Genomic DNA, 21,911 nt, shown 5'->3' on the forward strand with positions numbered 1-21,911 from the left:
ATAGACTTTGGTTGATGATGGCAGTACAGGTTCATCAACTGGAAGAGATGAACCATTCTGGTGGTGATGTTGATGCCAGGACAGACTACGCATGTGTTGGGGAAGATTATATGGGAAATCTTTGTACCTTCCTCCTTATTTTGCTATGAACCTAAAACTGCCAGGAGCAGTGGCCAATGCCTGTAATCCTAGCATTTCAGAAGGCTAAAGCAGGTCAATCACTTGAGGTCAGGAGTTCAAGCCCAGCCTGGCCAACCTGGTGAAACCCTGTCTCTACTAAAAATACATAAATTAGGCCAGGCACAGTGGCAAACGCCTGCATTCCCAGCACTTTGGGAGGCTGAGGTGGGCAGATCATGAGGTCAGGTGTTCAAGACCAGCCTGGCCAATATGATGAAACCCTTTCTCTACTAAAAATACAAAAATTAGCTGGGTGTGGTGGCATGCACCTGTCGTCCCAGCACTTGGGAGGTTGAGACAGGAGAACTGCTTGAACTCGGGAGGCAGGGGTTGCAGTGAGCCAAGATTGCGCCACTGCATTCCAGGCTAGGTGACAGAGCAAGACTCCATCTGGGGGCGGGGGAGGGCATAAATTAGTTGGGTGTGGTGGCGAATGTCTGTAGTCCCAGCTACTAGGGGGGCTGAGGCACAAGAATGACTTGAACCAGAGTGGCAGAGGTTGCAGTGAGCCGAGATCACGCCACTGCACTCCAGCCTAGGCAACAAAGTGAGACTCCATCTCAAAATAAATAAATAAAATACTGTTATTAAAAAATTTAAGCTCTGCAGGGTTTTAACAACTTAGTGTCTTATGTTACTTGGGCCTTCTTTAAATGTACTAAATTGACTGAAATCCTTTTAAAAAAAAATCCTTTTTAAAAAAATGTAGAATATACGACATAAACAGAGAACTCCAATGCCCTATGTACAAACACTTTAGGAACATTCCAGCCATGTCATTGGAAAAGGCAAGTAATATTATATTGTATTTTCTTTATTGAATAAACATTTGCAAGCACTCACTCTTCTGAGCACTGTACAAATATGAACTCATTCAATCCTAATAACCCCAGAAGACAGTATTATTATTACTCCCACTTTAATAAAATAATAATACTCCCAGTTTCTTGTTAAAGAAACTGAGGCACTAAAGTGAAATGAGCAAGTCAGAAGTTGTGGAGCAAGATTCAAACCCAGGCTGCCCATCTCCAAGATGCTATGTCCTATTCTTCTTCACCAAGTAAACGGCCTCTCCCGGGTTCATGGCCTTCATTAAGCAAATCAGCCTTGCTCCCTTTTCAATCATGGTCTATGAAGCCAGGCACACGTCCTTCATTTCCACTCAGCATGAGGTGTGTGTTGTAGAAGGCCGGGGTTTCTCGCCCTAGGGACGACTGACATCTTGGACCGGATAATTCTTTGTTATGGGGCTGTGCTCTGCATCCCTGGCCCCTGCCCAACTAGAGGCCACCAGCCCCTCACCCCCTGCTGTGACAACCAAATATAGCCCAACGTGCCAGGAGAGCAGGAACAGGCAATAGCCCCAGTCACACGCCACTGGATTAAACCAAGCACGATCGGTGATTACAAAGAAAACCAAGACGTTACGTGGTTCTACTGTTTTTGTGTCTCTGAACAGGGAGAAGCCAAAGGGAAAAGGAAAGAAAAGTAGTAACTGCTTTGAAAAGCCAGTGACCAGTGACACGAGAAGAAAGGACAAACGAGAGAGAAGGCTGTGCAGCAACACTGGTTTATTCTCAGGTTTGAAAGTCAGGAAAGAAGACACAGCGGGGAAAGGCAAGGGCCGCGGGACGCAGCATGGCGCGGGAGAGTCGACAAGAAGACAGGTGACAGGCAGGACTTCCCTCCACGCTCCTCTCTCAGGGACCATCGGAGCTGGGCGGTTACTTACTCTCGTTGTTAGTGCTCTCACTGACAAAATCTTCCGCGCCATCGGTGTCATCCTCATCATCCCCAGATGAGATGGCATCTGTATGCAAAAGAACATATTGCATGGATGTGCTTTTGCAAAGCAAAAAGGTTGCAATTATCCACAACTGAGACCTTCTCCATGGCAAAGTCAACAACCCCCACAAAGAGCCTGGGACTGTGTTCAGTTAACATCATTTTAATGGCTTAAGATTTCCCTCCATGATGACAGTTGTCTGTTATGATTCTCGGTGTTTTCTGCTTTCACGCTGTTTAAACGGGCTATAAAATTGGATGTACTAGAACTGGATTTCAAGCTTCAAACAGTATTCAAGCCCCCGACAAATTTAACAATTGGGTAGTACCCAAAGACTCTTTTTCCAACATGAACCTTTCAGCATTTGGGGTCCCCTTCAAGAAAGAAATTCATTTCTAACAAAACGGAGTCCCAGTGTGGCCCAGCTCATCATCAACTAATCTTCTGAAAGCAGAACTTTAAACTCGGCCACAAAGAGGGCATGTTCTGTCCCACTCACTGCAGAGAAGGAAATCAAGGAGAGAAACTCAAACATTAATAAACGAATCAGAAATCTTGAGTATCCAAATTTCAGTCCTATCTTCTAAATGCCAGAGATGTCAGTGGGACGGAGTTGGAGTGGGAGGAGCATGTATTTACTTAAATAAAAGAGTGCTCTCTTAAGAAAAGCGTTACTTTGTGTACAAGAATTCTGTCATTCTTAATGATCGGCCCTTCTGGTGCACCAGGTCCCAAAGAAGAATTTGAAAAACTGTGAAGCTGTGTGCCTAGCATCCAATGAGAGATCTCATTACCTTTGTGCTTGCAAAAAAAAAATGTAAATCAGATAATGGTGACAGAGAAGAGAGAGCGCAGTGCTTGCAGGCCAACTCACCTGTGACATTCACCATGAAGTACCAAGTTTCACTGTCTACAGTCCTAGTGGCAGTACAAGCATAGAGGCCGGAGTCCCTAGGCGTGGCGCCCTTGATCTGCAAGTACTCCCCAATAAGCACTGTCCTATTGTTGGGCCCCAAGTGCACCCCATCCTTAGTCCAACTGATCACAGCGGCATCTTTCAACAGGCAGCGCACCTCTAGCGACTCCCCTGGCGCAGCCACGTACACTTCTGGTTGAGAGATTTGGTATTTGGTTGGTGGCTCTGCAGAAAGGTGGGAGAGAGAAGATGGAGACAGATGGGAAGGAGGGAGAGGAGAGAACGTCCAACAAAGGTCAGTGGAGGCCTGCTTATTCCCAGGAGAAGCTGTTCTTGCTTTGCAAATGGCCCCAGCAGACATCCACCTCTCCCCAAGCCCCCAGGAAGCCAGGAAGTATCAGCCACCAGAGGACACCCCCAGCAAATCCGTCCTGGCTTCGTTTCCACATCCTACAGGACTTTAGAAACAAACCAAACCATAGCACAGAAAGCTATTTCACAAGAAAATGTTTAAATTCATTGCCAAAGTGTGCTTGCACCACGATACCTGAGAAAATGTTATTGTCGTATGTTTTATTTGTAACAATGCCGAGTTTTACACGTTTGCACGTTAAGTGCGACTGTGTGTCACACACACGTACGCTCTTAATTATTTATTTGTGCTAGACCTGGTCTGTTGCCCCAAGGCCAAGCTTCTTAAAAGGAAATGTCTCAAACTCAAGGAAAACTAATGGATCCCTCTATGAGATTTTTTGCCACCCAGAGTTTTCATGAGCTCTCAGATTCAGATCAGTATTTTGAGGGTCTAGAGACCTAATTCTGTGCTGGGTGAGCTGAGACATGCTGTTTTCCTCAGAACGATACAAGCCCAGAGGCCTTAACACCAAAAACACCCAGACAGCTGCAAGGCGGCCTCCACTGCACTTACAGGGTCCTGAAATGAAGCCACTGGGTGCTGTGTGCCCAAGTCCACACGACAAAGCTGAGTCCCACCCTGCTCACAACTCCCACCACACACGTCCCAGACTTCTTCCGTGGGGATAGATAGTCCTTCCTCCCTCTCTTCCCTGTCACCCACGCTCCAAGGCCCAAATCAAGCAGGGCCCTCTGTGATGGGGGTCACCCTGAATCAGTCACCCCCCCAGGTGGAAACGCAGTGGCTCCCTCCCCTTCCACCGTACATCCGCCCACTTCGCCAGCTCACCAGATGCGCCATATTCTCATGAAGGCATCCCATCTCCCCAGGGAGATACAAAGACCCTAGAGGAAAAGTGTGGGTCTCAGGCTTCTCTGTGCCTCCCCCCACTGTGCCCCCGCTGACTCCATCCTGCTTGGCACACACAGGGCCATGTTGAACAAGGTCACAGTCCCCAGATATGAGCACAGGATGGGACCACAAGAATCCAACCCACACAACCTCTCCACTGGAGCTGAGAGGAAGCCATTGGCGTTTATTAGCAACAAGAGCCGGAGCTGCTGGCTGCGGTGGCCACCCACGAGGGCCCACGAATCGGGCTTTCGGCCCTCCAGTGAGAAGCGTGAATGGAACCCAGAGTCCCAGACCTGGAAAATGCAAAGCTTCCCAGCACTGGGACAGCAACAAATCTGGGCAGGATCAAAGGCAACTGTTTTGCCTAGACCCCCCTCAGAAGGACAAATCTCCCACAGGAGATTGAAATCAAGTCAATCTCTGTTTCAGTCCCACTGTGAAAGCAGCAAGGGCCACATGCATCTGGGACGAGACATCCCCCCTCACCACCACCATCTACAGCCACACAGGAGGCCCAGGGCTTCCCAAAGGGGCAGCACCAAAGGCATGCAAGCCAAGGCCCAGGTGCCAGCTAACGTGTGAACACACAGAGAGAATCCCAACAAAAGGAGGAAAACAGAAGCTCAATGCAACATGGACAAACACACCCCAAAAGCAAGCCAGGAAGGCCCAGCTGATGGGCCGGTTATGTTTTCAGCCTTTGTTTCCTCACTCAACAGTTGCTCACTGCACACCAACCTATTCTGGAAGCTCCAGAAGCAGGTAGAGACAAGTCAAAGACTCTGCACTTGTTTGGAGCATCCATTATGGTGACGGTGACAGGCAATAAATACAAAATTGACAAAAAACACAGTGTGCGTAAGTGTCAGGAAGGACAAAGCAAGGTACCCGCGCATTCACAGTGGTGCGGGAGGGCTGGTCCCTTGGCAGGACGTGGCGGATGATGGCCTGCGGGCCAAGCCAGCCACAGCTTGTTTTTGTAAACAAACCCTTATTGGGACACAGCCATACCCATTCCTTATTGTCTGGCGGCTACTTTTGTGTGTCACAAGGGCAGAGTTCAGTGGTTGCGACAGAGACCCTGTGGCCTGCAAGGCCCACAATATTTGCAGTCTTGCCTTTACAAAGTGTTTTAATCCCTGATGTATAAGGTGATCAGAGAGACTTCTGCAAAGAACAGACATTTGAGCTCAGAAGTGAAGGACAACGTGAAGTTTAAAAGATGCCAGGAACTTAGCTGGAAGGCTCTCAGAGCAGGTCCCTCAAGGCTGGTTAAATCAAAATGCAGCTCAATTGAGTGACTGACAGAAATACTTTAAACTATGGAGACCAAACAGAAAAAAGAAAGGAAGAGAAATATGAGGAGGAGGAGAAGCGGGCAGGGATTCAGTCTGGCCCCAACTCTCAGCCCATCTCCCACTCCCAACACCCTAGTCACAGATTCATTCAACATGAAAACTGAAGGGGCCCCAAAGGCTACTGGCCCAACCCTTTTTACAGCTGTCTAAGACAAGGACCAGATGTCCTCCGAGTCCCAGGTCTCCAACAACTCATTACTGAAACAGCACCCACCATGCTAGAATGAATTTACATTGCATTAGTCTGGGTCATAAAACGATCAGTGTCCATTATGACAACATCACATGACCAGCAAGTCACCAAGAATGTTATGGAATGTACTTTCCTCTTAGCCAGAATCGGTCACCAGGGCAGCTTCTAAGCAGCAGCAGCAAAGCTTCCCTCCCCTACAGGGGAGGCAGCTGGGACCCACGCACCAATCTGCTCCATCCTGACCCTCAGATAAGGTGCAACCATGTCCCTATGTCATGCAGTGGAATGCTCTAAGACTGCATTAGGGAAAAATGAAAGATAAGCAAGGCATTTGCAATTGTGATGCAGAAAAATCTCTCTCCTGGCAAAGGGGGAATTACGATGTATGATTTCTGATTTTAAAGGAAAGTGTTTTCACTGAGAATCCTTTCCATCACCTAAACTCCATAAACCCCAAAATCTTGCAGAAACTGGAGGTATCTGAGCTGCTGGACTAACACCTGCTGTTCTAGAAGGGAGAACAGGGGACAGGGAGGACCTGTGTCTTATTCGGAGCTGGACACAGGAGATGCACAGGGTGCTGTCCTGGACGAGAAGAGGATGAAGCCCTGAGTTCCACGCCTCTCCGTGCCTGCTTAACCTCTCGGCCTGGCATTCCCCTCTGGTGCAGGGTAAGAGTTCCCAAATACTGGTTTATTATTGGTGAGACTCCAATAAGCCAATGAAGGCGAACCGCATCTTTACCACATCATGTTGAGCCAACGACTGTCACTATCACTGTTCTTCTTCAAGGCGGAAGAAGCTTGCCATGATTTTTTTTAAGCACCATGATTTTCAGAGGATAATCACAGAACGCTTGGATTTCTTTTTTTTTTTTTTTTTTTTTAATTGAGATGGAGCCTCACTGTTGCCCAGGCTGGAGTGCAGTGGCACAATCGCAGCTCACTGTAACGTCCACCACCCAGGTTCAAGCAATTCTCCTGCCTCAGCACCCCGAGTAGCTGAGACTATAAGCACGCACCACCACAACCAACTAATTTTTCTGTATTTTTACTACAGACAGGGTTTCGCTGTGTTGGCCAGGCTGGTCTCAAACTCCTGACCTCAGATGATCCACCCACCTCGGCCTCCCAAAGTGCTGGGATTACAGGCATAAGCCACCACACCTGGCTGGAACACTTGGACTTCAATTTCCAGATACAAAATGATTTTACATGAGTCCCATCTCAATGGACGGTTAAGATGACTTGACGTACTAAAATTGCTTTTGTCCCAGTAAAACCAGACCAAAACTCTCATCCAGATGTCCAAGCTCCAAGGATAGCAAAATAGCACCCCCAAAAATACACCAATGAGATAATAATGTTTATCCATAAAAATCAAGCCATCCTGGTTTCAAAGTCTCAAACCAGTAACTGCTGTCTTGGTAAACTGAGGAAGCAAGGACTCCTCCCCACATCCCTTCAGTGGTCATTTCACAAAGGGCCCATCTTGGGGATCAGGAGGGCCTTTGGTAAACACACCAGTGATATCCCTGGGTACCCAGAAGACCTCAAGCACTTGCTAGGGAGAATGTGCGAATAAACACAAAAGAGAGAGAGAAAGAGGCCAGGGAGAAGCAATAAACAGAGAAGGATATAAGTAAGAAGAGAGGCAGAGGTGAGGCGGGGCCACAAGATGGGGAGGGGCCAAATGCCATACCAGTAGCCTCCCAGGCCACCCAGCAGCCCCCTCAAGCCCAGCCTTCAGGACCCAGCACACATGGCACACATGAAAGACAACCCCGGCCAGGGGACCAAGGACGCAAGCTCCTTAACAGCTGGCTCAGTGGAAGCAGCTCTGTCCCTTCCCATGTCCTTGGGTCCTTTTGCCGTCCTCAGGGCTCAGCTTCTCTTCTGGGTTTGAGTGCTGCAGGTGACCTGACCCACTGCCCACTCCCTGCAAACATGTGGTCCCCGAGCCCTCCACGTCCATCTCCACAGTTGTACTGGCCCCATTCTGTATGGAGCCAGGACAATCAGTGAATCCCCTCTGTGCCTGCACGCGCAAAGGGGCCTCCCTAACTCTGGCCACCCTCCATGGATGGACCACCTCTCCCTGACTCCACCAGGCTGTACAGCCTGCTCTGTGAAAGGGCAAAGAATTCCCCAGGAAATGTACATACTTCCTTTGATAGTCATATAAACGTCTCCTGGATTTACTTTTTTCCAGAGCTGTGGCACACTTTCACCTTTCCACTGGGAGCGCACAGCCCAACCTGTCCCTCATCTCCTGCCAAAACACAATGGGGAGAAGGTTCTAGAAGCTGCTTTGCTATGCACAAATGCTCTTTCGGAGTCTTCCACAGACAGAAAATACGTTTCCATGTATTTTTCACAATATGAATTAAAATTCAAAAGGAAGCAAGCAAGCTTCACACTAGTGTTAACTCTTTGTCACTGTTTCCTAAAACTGCTAAACAAACAAGGCACCACGTCTCCTTCCTGGGACACAGCTCAACTCTCGCTTCCACTGCTGTGGCCACACCACCGTACACAGCCCTGCTGGGTAAGGCTCAGTTGCTTCCATGTGAATTTTCTCCCACAAGTTTCAAACACTTGGGAAGTACCAACACCATGTTATCAAGCAGTTTCTTTCTTTTTTTGAGACGGAGTCCCACTCTCTCATCCAGGCTGGAGTGCGATGGTGTGACCTCAGCTCACTGCAACCTTCACCTCCCAGGTTCAACCGATCCTCCTGCCTCAGCTTCATGGGTTGCTCAGATTACAGGTGCATACCACCACATCCGGCTAATTTTGTTTTGTATTTTAGTAGTGATGGGGTTTCACCATGTGGCTCAGGCTGGTCTTGAACGCCTGAGCTCAGGCAATCCACCCACCTCAATCTCCCAAAGTGAGCCAATGCACCCAGCCACAAGCAGCTTCTTTTTTAAAAATTACCTGTTGTGATACTTTAAAAATGAAAGAGATTGGTACTTATACAGCTAACCCAAAAATAAATGGGCCAGGCACAGCGGCTCATGCCTACAATCCCAGCACTTTGGGATGCCAAGGCGGGTGGATCACCTGAGGTTAGGGGTTCGAGACCAGCCTGACCAACGTGGTGAAACCCTATCTCTACTAAATATAAAAAATTAGCCAGTGTGGTGGCATATGCCTGTAATCCCAGCTACTTGGGAGGCTGAGGCAGGCGAATCACTTGAACCCGAAGGTGAAGGTTGCAGCGAGCTGAGACCGTGCCATTGTACTCCAGCCTGGGCAACATGAGCGAAACTCCATCTCAAAAGAACAAACAAATAAATAATATGAATAACAACAGGTATCTGCACGTTTTCTATGAGTAATTCCTGCCTTGACCTGGCCTCCTTCCTTCCCTAAGAAAATCATCCTGTTATTCCTTGGGAGCTCGTAGGACCTCTGACTGGGGAGAGAAAGAAACCGAGGCAGGGGCTGCCTGACTCTCCAAGCTCCTCAGCAGATCCTGGCAGAAGTCATGTCCTCTCGGTGTGATGTCATACAGATTGCCACTAGCCACAAGCTGCATGAATTTACTCTCCGTAAGTAAACAGAGAGAAAAAAACCCTCGCGGTGTGTGAAGATAGCCCCAAGAGGGGGAGATCTTGTAAAAGTCAAAAAGACTGTGGCTTCTGTGACTTCACTGCACACAGTCAGCTGGACGTCTCGCCCATCTCAGCGGGAGGATTGTCTTGAGACAGTGGAAACAGCGAAGGGCTTGGAAACAGTAAGCTATTTCAGGTAACACTTTCCGTTGCCAAACCAGCGATAGCAGCACTTCAGACTGTCACTTTTTATAATGTTTGCCTATAAACTTTTCCCGTGTGGTTTTTGAAATGGCGCCCAAATGCAAACAGAGAACAGATGGGAAACCTGAGTCTTGCCCCGGCCAATCACTTCGCGGAGAACGGACAACAGATTTAAACTGTTAAGGAAGAAGAAAGCAGTTTCTACCAACGGCAAAGCTCACTCCATTGCTTTGCACAGATGAAGCCTTTTCTGAGGTTTCCCAGGGATGGTGTCTTTTCCGCCGTCTCGATCACCCCAGTTCCCAGGATGTGGTGGGGTCACCCTGGACACATCCCACAGATATTTCTCCCTCCTCCAAAGTCAGGTGTCCAACCCCTAAATATATTCCTCCAGAAAGAGGAAGAAAGGTAGAAAGAGAGAAATCCCTGAACAAATTTCCCTGGAAGAAAGAGAGGGAAGAAAGAGGAGACGGAGAAGGAGAGGAGAGATGGGGAGAAGGAAAAGGAAAGGAGAAAAACAGAGGGAGGGAGAGGAAAGAGGAAGGGAACAGGAAGAAAGAGAGGGAAAGGGGAGAAGAGACAGAGGGAGGGGGCAGAGAGAAGAGGCAGGGCAGGAGACACTCACAGTCAGGGTCGTGGGCTGCAGGTACCTGCTCTTAAATGGAGTCACAGCTGGGACTCCCAGAGGCACTGTAACAGGAGCACTGGGGGAAGGGCAGTAAAATGGCCTTGGGTTCCTGGTGCCTTCCCACACCTCCCGCCACCTTGTACAGACTAAATTTCATGGCTGTAGGGCTGCCAGTGTCTTTACAGAAGAAGCAGAGTCCAGCTGCAAATGTCACTGCATAGTCACTGCACACAAAGCACACGGCAAGTAACTGGCCGCCCCTGTCCTCCCGGGTCCAGTAGCCCCCACTGGCCCTCTTAGTCTGGAAGATGTCCTGTAGTGACCATGCCCAGTCCCAGTGAGAAGTCTTAATTGCTCAGTACCCAATTCTCTGTCCACAGGAACAGAAGAGAGATGTGTCATATACACGGCCCTCCTGAGCTATCTCTTACAATCTCAAACAGAGGGAGTCTGCACAGACAGACATCCGGCACAAACAGCACAGCTTTTTAGTAATTGATGACGTTTCTGAAAGATAGGGGTTCTGAAAGAGCCCAGCCCCCTCTTTCCTGTAGCACAGTCTGGGCCTCGATGGCATCAGAACTTATCAGCAGAAGGAAATAAAGGCAATGGAGGCCAGGCACGGTTGGCTCACGTATGTAATCCCAGCACTTTGGAAGGTCAAGGCAGGTGAATCACCTGAGGTCAGGAGTTCAAGACCAGCCTGGCCAACATGAATGAAACCCCACCTCTACTAAAAACTCAAAAAGTAGCTGGGCATGGTAGCACATGCCTGTAGTCCCCACTACTCGGAAAGCTGAGGCAGGAGAATCGCTTGAACCTGGGAGGCGGAGGTTGCAGTGAGCCCAGATCGTGCCACTGCGTTCCAGCCTGAGTGACAGAACTAGATCCCATCTCAAAAAAAAAAATTAAAATTAAAAAATAAAGGCAGTGGAGTCCCACCGATGACGTCAGAACTAACCACCTTTGTGTGCCCTGCCGTGAGGGCTGTTCACGCAAACGAAGACAGCCTGCTACAGTCCAGACATCCTCAAAGCCTCCCCTCTACAAGAACCTGCTTGCAGGAAGCCGAAATTCCTCACATCCAACAGAGACCTTATAAGGTATAGGTACTACGTGTTCTTTAAGGGAACGTGGACAAATACTCCGCACAGCATAAAGATCAAATACTTTGAGAAATACTGCCAACATAAAAAGGGGGACACAAAGAAGTCAAAGCAACAAACAACGGTAAGTCTGCAGGCTGAAAGGCTGCAGTCCTCTCTAACCAGTTGTCAGGGTGTCTGGTACACTCAAGTCGGAGCTGAAACCTCCCTGGTCGGTAACACAGATGCGGTAACAACAGCTAACAGCCGCCTCTGCGGCGGTAGCTGAACTTCTCCAAAAACTCCAGACTGGCTCATGGATCAGATGGGATCATGGCTAATGTCTCCAATATGGCAACCATTAAAAATTATATATTTAGGCACACCCCCCATATCATTTGAGTCTGTCTTTGAGAAACATGGTGGATGGCTCTTCGCGTTAGAAAGAAATTATGTTGCTGCCCACGAGAAAATAAAAAGGCACACAGAGTGAAGAGCCTAAGAATGCACTCGCTGAAGAGGAGTCGCCGTGTCTCCCCATATCCCCACCCAAAGTGGAAACCCACACTCCCTGCTTTGTCAGCATGCCTCTCGTTTGTGATCTGATGTTTTCGGCTGTCCTTGTATTTCCTTCTGCGGCAGTACCTGGACTTCTCCAGAAAGTCCAGATTGGCTCACGTCCCTGATGATCAGACAGCATCATGGCTAATGTTTCCAATATAGTAACCATTAAAAATTATATATTGAATGTTGATGATAGTGTTCTCCAAAAAAAAAAAAAAAAAAACCTCATATTTCATGAGCAAAAAAGTCCCAATGGACCACCAAGATGCAGGTCTTGAATCAGTTCTGTGCGCATAAATTCCTAGATATGGGCAGTCTTTCTTGAGCAAGAACTTCAAAATTGAGACTTTTGTTCCGAAAGCATTTCCCAAAGCGACAGGTCGTTAGATCATATAGCATCCAGGAAGTAGAAACTTGCGCTACAAGTTATGTAGAAGTCCCCGCACGCCCCGGCTCAGATGTACAATGAGGAGTCTGTGTGCCTGGCTGCCTGGCCAGCCCAACCCGAGCCTCCCACCTTCTGAAAATACACTTGCTGGACGTAGCAGAGAGCGCTGGTACATCTTCAGCCCTTCAGGGCTCCTTGGGGCTTGCTGTTCTAGGGAAAACCCTTTCATCAAAAGGCATGTGGGGGGCTCACAAGGAGGTGAAGAGGTGAATGGGATGGGATGCGCTTGGCCCTTCATGACACAATCTCAGGGTCAAGAGTGGCCTTGCAGAGTTGCCATCCTGTAAAATGAACACACTGTCATCTCCCGTCCTGAAACTGAACCATCTGGTCCCAAAATGCTTCCATACCCTGAGCCCTAATGACAGTGCTCAGCCAGAGGCAGCTCTCTTCATCTTACAAAGTAGTAAAGCATGGGCAGGCACCTACAATCTCAGCTACTCGGGAGGCTGAGGCAGGGGAATCGCTTGAACCTGGGAGGTGGAGGTTGCAGTGAACCAAGATCACACCACTGCACTCAAGCCTGGATGACAGAGCTAGGCTCTGTCTCAAAAATAAAAATAAAAAATAAATAAGTAGAAAAGCACCTGTCTCATCAGACAGCCATACCCCAAGCCTCACATGATCCCTTAACATTAAGCCTATGGTCTCATTTCTGTCCCTTCTCTGATGACACTTCAGGAAAGGCACGGTGGCACAGTAGCCACCATGTGTTAAAAGTACAGACCAAGGCCAGGCATGGTGGCTCATGCCTGTAATCCCAGCACTTTGAGAGGCTGAGGCGGGTGGATCATTTGAGGTCAGGAGTTTGAGACCAGCCTGGCCAACATGGTAAAACCCATCTCTACTAAAAACACAAAAATTAGCCAGGCGTGATGGTGGGAGCCTATAATCCCAGCTGCTCGGAAGACTGAGGCAGAATAATTGCTTAAACCCAGGAGGCTGAAGTACAGTGGCACGATCTCGGCTCACTGTACTTCAGCCTGGACAACAGAGCAAGACTCTATCTCAAATATACATGTACATATTTATATGTATCCCAAACCGACCTGACACCGACACTGAAACTGCCACTTTCAGACGGTGTGACCTTGAGGCAAGTCCTCAGAGCAGGAACAATAATGAATGAAACAGGACACAGAAGACACCTAGCACAACGCCTGGCACTTACACATCCGCCATCAGAAAGACCTTCTGGCTGAAATCCTCACTCCTGCGCTAAGCAGGAAAAGAAGCAAAGCCACCTAGCCAGGTCTTCTCAGTGTGGACAGTCGGGCAGTGAGAGGAGGGGGCAGGGCTCCTATTGTATTTCTCAACCCCTAACACAGAGTTGGGGGTTAATTATCTTTGGTTAGCATTCTGCTTCCTGCTGGTACATGCACATGTGGGTGTGCATGGTTCTTATGGACAGGAACATGTCAAGGAAGTCTTCTTGCCTTTCTAGGAAACTTCTTCCCTGCTGCTGCCCCTCCTATATCCATGGATATGCCCAGAATTCCACCTCCAGCTCTTCTGGTCCTTGCCCTGCATTCCAGTCCCCGGGGCGCCTGCGGCTTTTCCCACCTCCCCCTCCCTGCAGATGCCACTCAAGTCCCTGCTTGTAGGTTCATATTTCCACCTGCCTGGGGGAGGAGACACGTTACCTGGATATCTGCAGAGGTCTTTTCCAAAACAAGCAAGTGACCTTCAACCTCTTCCTCCTCCGCTAGCCTTTACAGGATGAAGGGAGTCACACAGCTGAACTGGCACCCAAGCTCCAAGGCAGCCTTGAAGCCCCTCTTTTCCTCTGGCCCCTCTTCTGATCAGTCCCCACACCCCTTCACCTATTAAGCCTATCCCTGATGGAAAGCTTAGCCCTGAAAGAAAGTACGGGTAAAACTGCATCCAAAAGGCCCACACCGGGCCTCCTCCAGCCCTCCACAAATCCTCTATGATGCGGCTAACCCATCACCCATGGTGCGCGCCTTGTAGCCACCACAGACCTCCAGAGCAATCTTTTGAAAAGCACATGTGACCTCTATGTTTTAAGAAAGGCACAGACCACTCCAAAGTCAGAATAAAACCCTAAGAACATCACATTAAGACTTGGTTGCTCCAAGCCCCATATCCCTCTCTCTCTTAACACTCTGGCCTGCCTGTTCACATGGGCACTGTTCCCTCTACCTACGAGCCCACCCTGTATGCTGCCTGGCAGGCTCCTATTCAGCCCAGTTCCAGTAGCTCCTCTGTGAAAATTCCCTTGATTCCCATGGAGACATCGTGCTGCTCCCATCTCGTCCTGTTCATCCATCTAGCACGTGCACAGCCAAAGACAGTCTGCCTCCCCAACCCATTCCACCCAAGAGATGTATGGAGAGGGATTGATGGAGACACATGGAGTGGGGATTGATGCAGTGTGTCTCAGACTTTACTGTGCATAAAACCACGTGGCCAGTTTAAGACAGCTTCCTCACTCCCACTTCCAAAGATTCTGGGTGGGCTAAGCTCAGTGCCTCACACCTGTAATCCCAGCACTTTGGGAGGCTGAGGCAGGCGGATCACTTGAGGCCAGCCTAGCCAACATGGTGAAACCCCATCTCTACTAAAAACACAAAATTGAGGCCAGGCACAATAGCTCACATCTGTAATCCCAGCACTTTGGGAGGCCAAGGCGGGCAGATCACCTGAAGTCGGGAGTTCGAGACCAGCCCAACCAACATGGAAAAACCCTGTCTCTACTAAAAATACAAAAAATTAGCCAGGCGTGGTAGTGCATACCTATAATCCCAGCTACTCAGGAGGCTCAGCCAGGAGACTCACTTGCAAGGTCACACCATGTGCACTCCAGCATGCGTGACAAGAGTAAAACTCCATCTCACAAAAAGAAAACAAAAAAAAGATTCTGGGTCAGTAGGCCTGAGGCTGGGGGCTGACATTATTTCCCACAGGTTCTCAGGTGAGGCCTGATCCTGCTGGTCTAAGACCCACCTGCAGCAAGCTCAGCTCCAGTGTCCAATGACGAGGGTTTGAGACCTACCTCTGCCGGTAGTGAACGTGTTGGCCTGCACAGCCTCACATTGCTGAGCCTTAGAGTCATGCTTTAGAGAAGAGAAAAACATCTCCAGGCCTGCCTGCTCCAGGCCTGTCTTGCACACCACAGGACACAACCAACGGCTGCTTAAGAAAGCCTCTGTGTATTTACAGTGAGGGGCACATCTGAGAGCAAGCATGCCGAAACCTGGGTGGGGGGGGTCCCTGGCCTGCAACTCAGCCCCGGCCAGGAGGGCACTCCTGGGTTCCTGTTTATGGGGCGTAGCTGATACTAACTGACCAGCAGATTGCTTTTTCCAACCACGTGAGAGCCTCCATTCGCATTCCTCCGACTTCAAAACAGGTTTTCTTCCAAGTGAACAAATCTGTCCATCATATGTAAGTTACCTAAGTGAGGATTTCTGGAATGTTCCCAAGTGAGACTAAACATCTGAAGATTTTATGAGATTCATCATTATCAACACCCATGTATGATGCCTGTTTGATTAATTTACAGAGGCCTGTGGCTTCTTAAAATACCATCTACTATTCATCCATCCAACACACTTGAGAATAGCTGATATTTATATATAGGGCACAGTAACGCACCACAGAATTCCCTTGAGATGAGAACCCCATCAGGGCTCAGGAGCCAGATGACTTCTCCTAGCCCCATGGCATGCTGAGGATAACCCTGCAAACACTGAACCACAGGCAAGAGGCCCCACAGCTGAGCCTCACGCAGCCCACAGCCTAAGGACCTGCATTCCAGAGAGCATAATCCAAAGCCTGACTGCATTCCAGAAGCATGTTTTCAGGGACAGTCACCTTACCACACTTACTGTTACCTGTGGCTGCTAGAAGCAGCAGCTGGGACAAGCTCACCTCCCTGAGACTGACATAAACGTTCAATAAATGATGCATACTCCAGCGGATACATTTGCCCTATACGTCCCTGAAAGGTCAGACTGATGTCCAAATCCCATTTGACATTTTCCCCAAGCCTGTAGAGCAGGCCCTCCCACAGTACTTTCCAAATAAAGAAATACTTTTAAAGTGGCCAAGGCTACAAAAGAAAAGGGAAGGTTAAGAGTTGTTCCAGGAGGGCAAGGCTGCCTCCTGCTTTCTCCACTCGGGACCTTTTGCGGGGTATTGTTCTGCCAGTTGATTTAAAGGGCTCGGCCTTTCTCGTCTCAGCGGGACCTCGGTTCCAACACTCCTTCAGAGGCTGCAGATGTGTCCCAGGCCTGGTCCCCTCAGCAGCATCCCAGCCATTTGCAAATGAAGCAGCAGCAGCTGGAGACTGGGAAACAGATGGTTCTCCTCATTTGAATGGGTTTGATCAGGCTGCTTGAGGCCCAGCAAGTTCAGGCCTGAAGGCACAGAGTTGGGGCCCAGGGAGCTAGCAGCAGCAGCAGCAAGCAGCAAGCAGCTGAATAGGAATGACCTGGAGGAGAGGTTCCCCCACGCTGCCTTCGGGTGAGCAGGACACATTCCCAGCTGGTTTTGCACCGCAGAACCCAAAGAAGGCAGGTTTTCTCCGGTGTTTTGTAGAGAAAGGAAAAACTCTCCCTTGGGGGATCCTGAGCCAGAGGACTGAAACCCACATTTATTCAGGAAATTCCAAGTTAAGAGCCGGCACCACCACAGTTAACCTTTCTTCCCAGCTCCAAACTGCATATTTGCATAGAGGTAAAAGCTTCAAGAAGACAAACAAACAAACTTTGAAGAGTCACTACCTCTCACACCCTCCAAAGCATCCTCGAGATGGAGGCTTTAGATCTCAGAAGGGCTGTGCACAGCTCCCATGCACTTTGGCTTCCTGGAATAGGGCATCCCTGGTGGGGATGGGGGGCACTTGGGAAGGGGGCAGAATCACCATTCTGCCCAAGCCTGGCCTGGCTCCCCTGGCCACCTTCTGGCCATCTCCCTGCCTCCACATTGGCCTGGAAAGAAACTCTGCCAATTAGAGGTAGTAAGAGAAAAGAGATAGGAAACAGACTGAAGTGACCCACTCACGTACGGACTGGAGGCTGCCAGGATGCCCCTGACTTGCCTATGCGCCATCGAGGGCAAGTACCTTGCAGGAGGGGAGGAGGGGCAGCCTCGGAGCCCAGCTGCACCCAGGCACCCAGCAGCCTCTACTTTGCCTCCATCAATATCAACAGCTGAAACCAGCAAGGGACAGCAGAGAAGCAGAGAGGCTAGGCCCTGGACAATCACCTCACTGAACAAGGGTCAACCTAGCAGGCAAGGTGGCTGGTATTGCCAAGGGTCTACCTTGCAATGCAGGTGGATTTGCTGGGGACTCAAGGTACGTACCACCTCTGTAAGGGGAAGAGCAGCCTCAGGTGTGGTGGCTAACACCTGTGATCCCAGCACTCTGGGAGGCCAAGGTGGGAGGATCGCTTGAGCCCAGGAGTTCGAGACCAGCCTAGGCAACAAGTGAGAACCCATCTCTACAAAAAAATAGAAAAATCAGCCTGTGCCATGGTCCCAGCTACCCAGAAGGCTGAGGTGGGAAGATCACTTGAGCCCAGGAGGTCCAGGATGCAATGAGCTGTGACTGTGCCACTGCACTCCAGCCTGAGCAACAGAGTGAGCAGGGTGAGACCCTGTTTTTTAAAAAAAAAAAAAAAAAAAAGTAGCAGCTTCATAGTCCCAGTCCCTGGAAACTCCTAACCCTGGGGTACATGCCTCCGGCCCATGCTTTTCCATCACAGCATCTTCACCTTTCATTGGACCTAGCCCTTCATTTTTCACTTTTTTGTTTTTTTTTGTTTTTTTTTTTTTTTTTTTTTTTTTTTTTTTTTTTTAGACAGAGTCTCTCTGTTGCCCAGGCTGGAGTGCAAAGGCCCGATCTCTGCTCACTGCAACCTCCACTTCCCAGGTTCAAGGGTTCTCCTGTCTCAGCCTCCTGAGTAGCTGGAATTACAGGCACACGTCACCACACCCAGCTAATTTTTGTATTTTTAGTAGAGATGGGGTTTCACCATGTTGGCCAGGCTGGTCTCGAACTCCTGACCTCAGGTGATCCAACCTCCTCGGCCTCCCAAAGTGCTGGGATTACAGGCAGGAGACACCATGCCCAGCCCTAGTACTTCATTTTGGCAATTATTTGACAAAAGCCTGTCTCCCTCACTCAACTGTTTATTGCTTGCTATTCAGTCCCCACAAAAGCTGGCACATAGTAGGTCTCAAAAATTATTTGGGGAACAAATGGATGAAAAAAAACTCAAAGAAACCACAGCAATTACCCTGCAACCTAAAAATTGTGTTTAGAGCATCTTGCCTCTGCCAAGCTCTGAAAGTTGTCATCGCACTGTGAGCTGCAAATTTAAGAGGGAAATTTGCAGTGTCTCCTTCTAGTCAAGAATTCTATGGCCAGGCATGGTGGCTCACACCTTTAATCCCAGGACTTTGCGAGGCTGAGGTGGGTGGATCACAGGAGTTTGAGACCAGCCTGGCCAACATGGTGAAACCCCATCTCTACTACAAATACAAAAGCTAGCCAGGTGTGGTGGTACATGTCTGTAATCCCAGCAACTCCGGAGGCTGAGGCAGAAGAATTGCTTGAACCTGGGAGGCAAAGGTTGCAGTGAGCCGAGATTGCACCACTGCACTCCAGCCTGGGCAACAGAGCAAGACTCCATCTCAGAAAAAAAAAAAAAAAAAAAAAGGAATTCTACAACTTTCCTCCAAAACTCAACTCCCACTTTGAAAAGCCTGGGACCCCTGAGTGTTCTACAATCACTGTACAAGTGGCTGAGAACAAAGCTCAGCTGGCTAAACCAGCCTCGATTCACCTCCATACTCGCTGGTACTGGAGTTCACTTTTTTTTTTAATTTTTAAATACCAAACTGATCTTTGCTTACTTTAAAAATGGTCTCCATCTTTGACAGTGGAGTGTCAAAAAAAAAAAAAAGAAGAAGAAGAAAAAAAAAATGGTCTCCATCCAAGTCATGGCACCAAAAAAAAAAAGTGGTCTCCATTCAATGGCCCCTTTTTTCCCCTAAGGACACCCTTCCTGGCTGAGACTGGAGGAAGAGGAAGTGTTTCTGCTTTAGCCTTTTCATTCCTGGAATTTTTTCTTTTTTGGCTTTCTTAGTCTCTGCTCCTAATCTCTGCAGGAAACTGACATTAGAAGGGTCGGATAGGCCTTGGTGCTTGTCATTTCCATGACCACAGGTTGTGGGAGTCCCAGGCACAGGGGTCTGTCTACGCAGGTAGGCCTTGACTTCCTACCCAATCGTAACTCAGAAATGCTGGGAAGGAAAGCTGACGTAATATCAAAGTGGCAGCAGCTAAGGGTTAGCAGACACTGGGACAAACCAGCAGAGACATTCAGGACAATGAATAACTGGGGATGGCCATCTCTGCTGTGATGGTTCACATGCCAATGGGCAACAGAAGCCAGCCCTTCTTGTTCTGGACTCCTACAGTGGGGCTCAGCCTGGACCACCAGCCGGGACCCAGTCTCCCACTGGTCTCCTCGGCAGCACTCAGGTTAGCCTCTTTCCAGTAAGCCACATGCTACCAGAAGCCATCCTAGAAGAATCACAAAGTATAGTTATTACAGCGTTGTTATTGCCTGGAATTTTTCTTCAAATGACTTTAGGAGAATTTGGTGTGGATGTGTAAGAAAGAAATAGAATCAACCAGCAGTGTCCCTACAGGCTTAATAGTCAGAAGACAGATTTAGTAAAAAATGAGGAGTCACCACATTCTCCCACAAAAAAAAATTCCTCCTGCTCAGGAAGAAGAAGGATTCACCTGGGAAATTTTTCTTACACCAAAGACCTGGGTCCCCACTCACTCACGATGAGGTCCTGGAGGAGTCACTCAGTCCCAAGAGTTTCAGTAACCTTGTATATAAAGTGAAAATAGGAATACCCGTGATGTTCTGGATGATTAAGATGAGAGATAATACATATTGAAGTACCTAGCACAGAGTCATGACAGGCACTCAGTGAATGGTAGTCAGTTACCATCATCATCACCATCGCCATCATCATCTCAAGGAACAAGCTGAAGAAACATGTCTCGCCAGGCGCGGTGGCTCACACCTGTAATCCCAGCACTTTGGGAGGCTGAGTCAGGCAGATCACCTGAGGTGGTGAGTTCAAGACCAGACTGACCAACATGGTGAAACCCCGTCTTTAAAAATAAACATAAAAAGAAATAAAATAAAAAAGAAACATGTCTCAAGAACAAAACAAAAAAAAAGTTAGACAAATGCTCCATTAATGTTTGAGAAGTAAGATTCTATTCTGAAGTCTTAAGTTTGCAGATATGCCTATAGATTTCTAGAGTTTACCACTTTTTCTGTATCATTAATGTAATAGTTTAAATTACTATATATTTTACTGATTTTCTGCATTTAGTAAGAAATTTGCATTTTTGATTTGATGTAACAAAGGTATTCATGTAATTTGTTAGATTTTTCATTTTTTTCATTACTGTTACACTCTAACCTGACTGAATAACTGATCTCATTGTATTAGTATTGTGAATAATCGTGAAATATTTTGAGACAGAGTACTATATTTCTGAATATAATTTTATGGCTTTTTTCACTTAGTAAGTACCTTTCTATCGGTGTAGAAAACTGCTTTCTACTGTATAATCTGGCATTCCTTGTAGATTATAGCTTATTTTTCTGTAAATAAAACTTATGCAATAAAATACTATTCTTTAAAATTAAAAAAAAAATGACCTCATCACACTGCCCTCACTTCATAGCCTGTCCCATCCAGTAACCTCCATAGGGGCACCATATGCAAATGCTTGTTCAGCTCCTGCCCACTCAGTACTGTAGGTCCCATCACAGTCTCCTTGAGGTCCCTTCCACACAGATAAAAATCTCGGCGAGGAGTGTTCAGGGGAGGTCACCACAGGCAAACATGGCAAAGATGACCATAACATGTTATGGAGCTCCCCTCTCCAGCCTGGCCAAAAGCAAAACACACCACACCCCACCACACCCCACCCCAACTGATCCCATAACCTCTCTCCACTGTTCTTTACAGGGCCTAATGGTAATGTGACAGAGTATTTTGTATTTTGAAGCCTCAAACAGAAAACTCTTTTGCCAGAATACATTGTTCCTCATGAAGTATGTGTCTGCTGTTATTACAGAGCTGCGACTGACTTTTTTCAACAGAGGGGAAAACAATGTCAACCTTGAACCATTTGGACTGCAAGCAGCAGGCTGATCCCATCCATGGGACTTGCAAAAGCCCAGGATAATAAAAAGGGTGGGACTAATCCAGGGCCTAGAGCTAGTTTTACATTTTAATTCATGTAAATGCCTCTCATCATACAATTACCATTATATAGAGAGAGTAAAGATCTTATCAGTCCAGGAAATATTGGTTTTAGATTTACTTTGACAGGAAGTAGAGCAGGGAAGAAATCAGCATTTAATGAACACCTAACTCTGGGCCAGGAACTTCAGTAGGGGATTTAAATTTCATTTGCATTTAATCTGGACATTCACCCTTCAAGATAGAGACTATCTTTGAGGCTCAGAGAGGCTATCTAACTTTTCTGAAGTCACAGCATCAGTAGATAATGAGAAAATCCAATCTACCTCCCAAGGTCACCTTCCCTCTGTTAGTTTATGTCTCCAGAAAGCATACCATGCACCATTCAAAATGATTTTATTCCATTCTGTTTTTAAGAATGGCAGATACAGAATTTAGATTAAA

General features: G+C 48.0%; 1 protein-coding gene across 45 annotated transcripts in view; it reads right to left on the reverse strand.

Annotated features, from left to right (window-relative positions):
- The window catches only part of FGFR2 (fibroblast growth factor receptor 2), a 117,877-nt gene that overhangs the window by 82,441 nt on the left and 13,525 nt on the right, over positions 1-21,911 (reverse strand). For 24 of the 45 annotated variants that reach the window (XM_035269289.3, XM_078346643.1, XM_054243388.2 and 21 more), the window contains 2 exons: positions 2,841-3,107; positions 1,913-1,990 (listed from right to left, as the gene is read on the reverse strand). The exons of 9 other annotated variants lie outside the window; for them this stretch is intronic. In XM_035269289.3, the coding sequence (XP_035125180.1) occupies positions 1,913-1,990; positions 2,841-3,107 (345 nt within the window). The remainder of the gene's footprint in view (positions 1-1,912; positions 1,991-2,840; positions 3,108-21,911) is intronic. 12 more of the 45 variants (XM_035269296.3, XM_078346657.1, XM_054243391.2 and 9 more) reach the window with 1 other exon arrangement.

The sequence above is a fragment of the Callithrix jacchus genome, chromosome 12 (genome assembly GCF_049354715.1).
Source record: "Callithrix jacchus isolate 240 chromosome 12, calJac240_pri, whole genome shotgun sequence".
Taxonomy (NCBI): domain Eukaryota; kingdom Metazoa; phylum Chordata; class Mammalia; order Primates; family Cebidae; genus Callithrix; species Callithrix jacchus.